The sequence below is a fragment of the Nematolebias whitei genome, chromosome 5 (genome assembly GCF_014905685.2).
Source record: "Nematolebias whitei isolate Nwh7 chromosome 5, NemWhi1, whole genome shotgun sequence".
In the NCBI taxonomy this organism is placed as follows: Eukaryota; Metazoa; Chordata; class Actinopteri; order Cyprinodontiformes; family Rivulidae; genus Nematolebias; species Nematolebias whitei.
The window spans coordinates 21207894-21213118 of record NC_056502.1 but is presented as its reverse complement, the minus strand read 5'-3'; the positions used below and the strand labels follow the sequence as shown (position 1 = coordinate 21213118).

The window sequence follows — 5225 nt, the reverse complement described above, 5'->3', positions numbered from 1 at the left end:
GTAACCTGAAGAAAAACAACCCAATTGCCCGTGATAAAACAGGAGGCTTATACAGCACCCAAATAACTCCAGCGCGCTTTCTGATCGCCTCAAAGTGGACCCACTTGGATCCACGCAACGCATGTGCGTATCAAGTGTCCCTCAGGTGCAACAAAAAAACCCTCAACCATCATTTAATCTTTCATCCCTTTGAAACAGGAAGGCTAAAAGTGTTTAAAGCATTTGGTTCTTCTCTCATTCACCAACAGGCTGCATCAGTTTCCACGTCTTGTTGTTGAATCATTTTTAAAGGAACGTCCTTGTTCCCACCATCGAGCCGCACTAAAACAGGATCTCTTGACAAAAATCATAACGTTTATTGCTTATAAAAGGAAATATTTGCCAGTAAAGGCGCGGGGATTTGCTATTAAAATGTAGTGGGGGGAAAATGGTGGCCCTTGCAGGCTGATTTATTATTTATTGTTCTGTCCCACGGTCACGTGCTTCGGGGCGCCCTATCCAGATTTGGACACATTCTTACTGGAGCTTCCTGCAGGAAAGCAGCATCCATACAATGCAATGAATTCCAACCCTGCAACACCCTAACCCCCTTTTTTTTAGTTTTATGTGCATGCTTTGTGATTTATTATTTTGTTTCCTGCAATGTCGACGTTAGGGACCAGCTACTATGTGGACTCTCGCATTCTTCCGGAGCAGGAGGACATGATGGCACCGAGGTACCCATCAGCTGCAGCGGGGGTGGAGCAGGCGGTCAGTGAATATGGCGGACAGGAGACTTTGCAGGCGAAAGCCTCCATTTTTGGCGGATCTTGGAGCAGCGTCACGGCTCCGAGCGCGGCCGCCCCGACCTACATCCATCACCACCAGTACGCCAGCGGGGACTGCGACGGCGTGTTCGCGCGCTCCTCCTGGGCGCTGGAGCCGGTTTCGGCGTCGCTGTGTTTGGCGGGGATCCCGCACTACGACATCAAACCCGAGCCGCTGATCTCCGGCGCAGATTGCGCCACTCTGGAGACGCACACTCCTCTTTTGTCTGACATTGAGAGCGGAGCGAGCCTCGCGGAGATCCAAACCTCCCCCGCGTCCGGAGCCGCCGAGGAGAAGCAGGCAGAGAAAACAGATGCGAGTAAGAACGCTTTTCTTTCTTTTTTATTTATTTATTCATTTATTTATTTATTTTCAGGAAACCATGACAGGAGTTATAGCTTGATTCCATTTATATATTTAAACTGCAAAGTGATTAAAATGGGTTTAATTAACATAAATAATGATGAAAAGCGCGTTTTTTTTCATCAAAATAATTTTTAATCCCTTTTCCTTTGCACACAATATTTAATTAAGTATTTAAACTCTATTTTTTTGTCCTGTTTGCAGATAAATATTTATATTGTTGTGCTTATGTTCTCAGATAATCCTTCATCCAACTGGCTGCACGCAAAGCCCACCAGGAAGAAGCGCTGCCCCTACACAAAGCACCAAATCCTGGAGCTGGAAAAGGAGTTTCTCTTTAACATGTACCTCCCCCGGGACCGGAGGTACGAAGTGGCGAGACTTCTGAATCTGACCGAGAGGCAGGTAAAAATCTGGTTCCAGAACCGCAGGATGAAGATGAAGAAGGAAAACAAAGAGCGGCGGAAACAAAGCTGAAACGTTTTTTTTTTTTTTTTTTTTTTGAGCAAATAGAAGAAAGAAGGAGGTCTTTATTATTCCTAACCTGTTGTTGTTGTAAGTAGTGTTGGTAAAATGCTGCGCTGGTTTATTATGATCAGTATTATTTAGTGTTTCATGTTTTGTGAGAGAACAAACTGTGTCGTGATGCGTTTAGGTGTCTTGTATTTTTGCGCTTTAACCTTTGTTGGATGCATGAAACGATCCTGGACTACCTGAATGTTTTGAAGCTACCTATGCGTTGTTTCAGTCGGTGTTTTTCAAACCTTAAGTGTTTTTAACAGTTTGGGTTGAATGCATTTGTGGGAAAATGCGCACATTTCAAATACCTCGTTCATTTTTTTTTAAGTGTTTTAAGTGTTTAAGTTTAGTTTTACAGTGTACAGCTATGCTACTAATTTATACATTTGAAGAAAGTAAAAGTAATATTCCAAGATTAATTTAAAATTTACACAAGAATCTGCGATATTTAAATTAAAAAATATATTGTTTCTGTAAAATGTTTCCGAGTTCTTTTTAAAGAAGTTATTTCCTTTTTCCCCTAAATAAATAAATAAATAAAGAAAGAAAAATAAAAGTAAAAAAAAATAAAAGTAAAGAAAAATAGAATATTAATAACATGGAAATTAGCACGTTTAAGTTTGATCTCTTATGGAACGTTGGAACAAAAAGAGAATTACACAAACGTTGTAAATTTATTATTATTATTATTATTATTATTATTATTATTATTATTATATATAATAACATGATCCAGACTTTTTATTTTATTCCATTCAGTTGAACTTAAACTCACATAAATGAGTTTTCCAGCTGAAATTCGTACACAACAAACTTTTTAAATTTTATTTAAAGCTCGTCAAACCTAATCTCTATTAATAAAGTTAAAATAATAAAACACCCTGCTGGATATGTTTATTTGTTATAAACAAGATGCATTAAATTATCTTCCATAAAGGTTTCAGCTAAAAATTTGGCAACAAATGAGCATTTTAGCGCAGAATAAAGACGCTCCAAGGTTTATGGTTTCCGCCCACAGTCCTGCAGCAGAATCTTGCAGGTATTTGTGAAAATGTTCATCCTGTGATCTCCAGCTCTGCCTCCCAGCAACCCCAGCCTGTTTATAAGGTGTGGAAATGGCTGCAGCAGCATTTCTGACCAGGCTCACCAGTCAGATGGAAAATGTTGCTGGAGGGAAACAGAGGCTGCGGCACAAAGACACCCAGAATGTGGTGGAGGTTTTACTGCAGGACTGCAGATGGGTCTGTTAAAAAAAAAAAAGAAAAAGTGTAATTGCTTTACAGCCGTCTGCAACAGCCGGACTGTCTCTGAGCAGAAACATCCGCCTGTTGTTTTGTTGCAGCCTCTCATCACATCACTACAATAACTCATAAATGAACTTATTTTAAACGAACCTCTGTAGATTACATTTTAAATAATAGTAAAAAAGTCTGTGTCTAATGTAAACCTCGTTTGGATTCTTGTGGTCAGCTGGAGGAATGCTGCTGCGCTCAGACAACCAGCAGGGGGCGCCAGCGGCACATCATAAAAGTGAATGACGCGTTCAGGTGCACCCCTCCCCCCACACCTCTGGTTGAGGAGCATCACTTTGTCAAAACACCTAATTGTGCTCGGCGCTTTTCTTTATTAGCTTCTTTATTCTCTCATTAATGATCCGCGTCCGATTAAATCCAAGTTTTACTTCTCGATCTAACTTCTTATTTTAATGAAATGACTACACTTTCTTCTTGTTGATGTTTTGGTGCTCTTACTTAAACGCGTGCAGCTGTGTTTCGTTAATTTTCGTGAATATTAAACTTCTAATCACATTTTCAGATGCTTAAAAGGATTAAGGGATTATGGGCTTCACCGCTTATAACAACTGAGATTTAATTACTCGGATGCCTTCATCTTGTTGAGCCTTGTCCATGTTTGCAGTAATCAGACTGAAGCTGCAAATTCACTCTACGATCATTCCCCAAATTAAAAAAATAAATAAATAAAACACTGGGGAATCAGTCAAACTTCTCTAAGTAGTTCCTCTCTGAGCATCATAAATATTAGAATGAATGTTGTCTGTAAGCAACGAGTTCAACTTGCTGAAGGAACAAGAAGCTGCAGGGAAGTTGTTTGTGGTGACCTTTAGTGACCTCTGAGCATCAGGCCTCAACATCAGCGCAGACAGAGGAGGTGACAGAGGAGCTTCACCTCCTCAACCAACAGTTTGTTTGATCCCAGAGTTTATATAAAAGAGGAGGTACACACACACATACATACATCAAGAACCTGTTTGGAATAAACTTTATACTGATTATGCCTCAGATTGATGCAGATTATTGACATTTTAAACTTTTTATTTTAGTTTTAAGAGCTAACTCACATTTTTCTGCTTTGTTGTTAACACACAAAGGCAAGGGGGAGATTATGTTGTTGCCTCTGTGAGCATGTGTGTGTGTGTGTGTTCACTTGTCTTTCATGTCAGCAAATTATCTTATGAACCGAAGGATTTCAGATTATTGATTGTAAAACTGATCAATCTCATCAAATTCAAGATGGCTGCCATAAAACAAACAAAAAAAGTCTCTCTGATGATTTTACAGAATAAAGTTAATCGTTGGTATGGCAGTTTAAGTCACAACACACAGTCTGAGCTCTGTCTCCATGTCTCCCTGTTAGCATAATATTCAGAGAACCAGTGGAGGGATTTGAACTTCGTCAGAGTTTGATGAATTTGCCTCTGAAAACATTATTATTATTATTATTATTATTATTATTATTATTATTATTATTACTATAAATATGATCAACAACTACACCAACAATAATAATAGTACATCAACTTTAAGGGTTTTTCTTGTAAATATGCATCTGAGAGACCATTAATTACATTTATTTTTGCCTTTGACTTCACCTGCAGGTAAAATATGTGAAAAACTCTGGTTTCAAGACACAGTTAGTTAATTTTTGTATAATATTATTATAGGGAATGGCTTCCTGCTTTTTAACCATTGTGTCGTTTTTACAACTTAAAGCGACTTGTCAAACATGCGCAAATGGCGCGCAAAAATGTGCCAAAAGTGGCGACAATGCACCTTTACGCATACCATGAGAGCAAGCTGCAGAGGCAGATCAGCTTCCATCCAATGGGTGAGAAGGTCAGTTTCAGATTTCTTAGGAGGCACCATGTAAACACACGAGCACACTGGATGTAATCTGATTACCCTGCAGCGTTAACAACGAGAAAAAGATGCAAAACCCCTTTAATCTTCTGTGTGTCCCATCAATCCATCCTGCCTGTCAGACATGTTTCTGTCATAAATGCGTATTTCACATGAAACAAAGCATGAAGATTTAAAAACAGACACACAGTTAGTAATCTGTCAGCTTTTTATTATCAGGAACATCTGCACTGAGTAAAAGAAGCATCGATGACAGAAATATTCTCTGCCAGAATATTTGTCTTGTCTCGCAGATGTCTCGTGTCTTCGGGGAACAGACGGGGAACGTGTCCCCTCCTGGTCATCAAGACACTCCGGCTGCGCGCACAAGCTGCAAAG

The 5225-nt window shown here is 39.5% G+C and overlaps 1 protein-coding gene across 1 annotated transcript; it reads left to right on the top strand.

Moving 5' to 3' along the window:
• Positions 1–642: 642 nt before the first annotated feature.
• hoxa9b (homeobox A9b) lies at positions 643–1647 on the top strand. The gene is made up of 2 exons (XM_037677010.1): positions 643–1126; positions 1409–1647. Exons 1-2 carry the CDS (start codon positions 643–645, stop codon positions 1645–1647), a joined length of 723 nt encoding a protein of 240 aa, XP_037532938.1.
• Positions 1648–5225: the final 3578 nt, after the last annotated feature.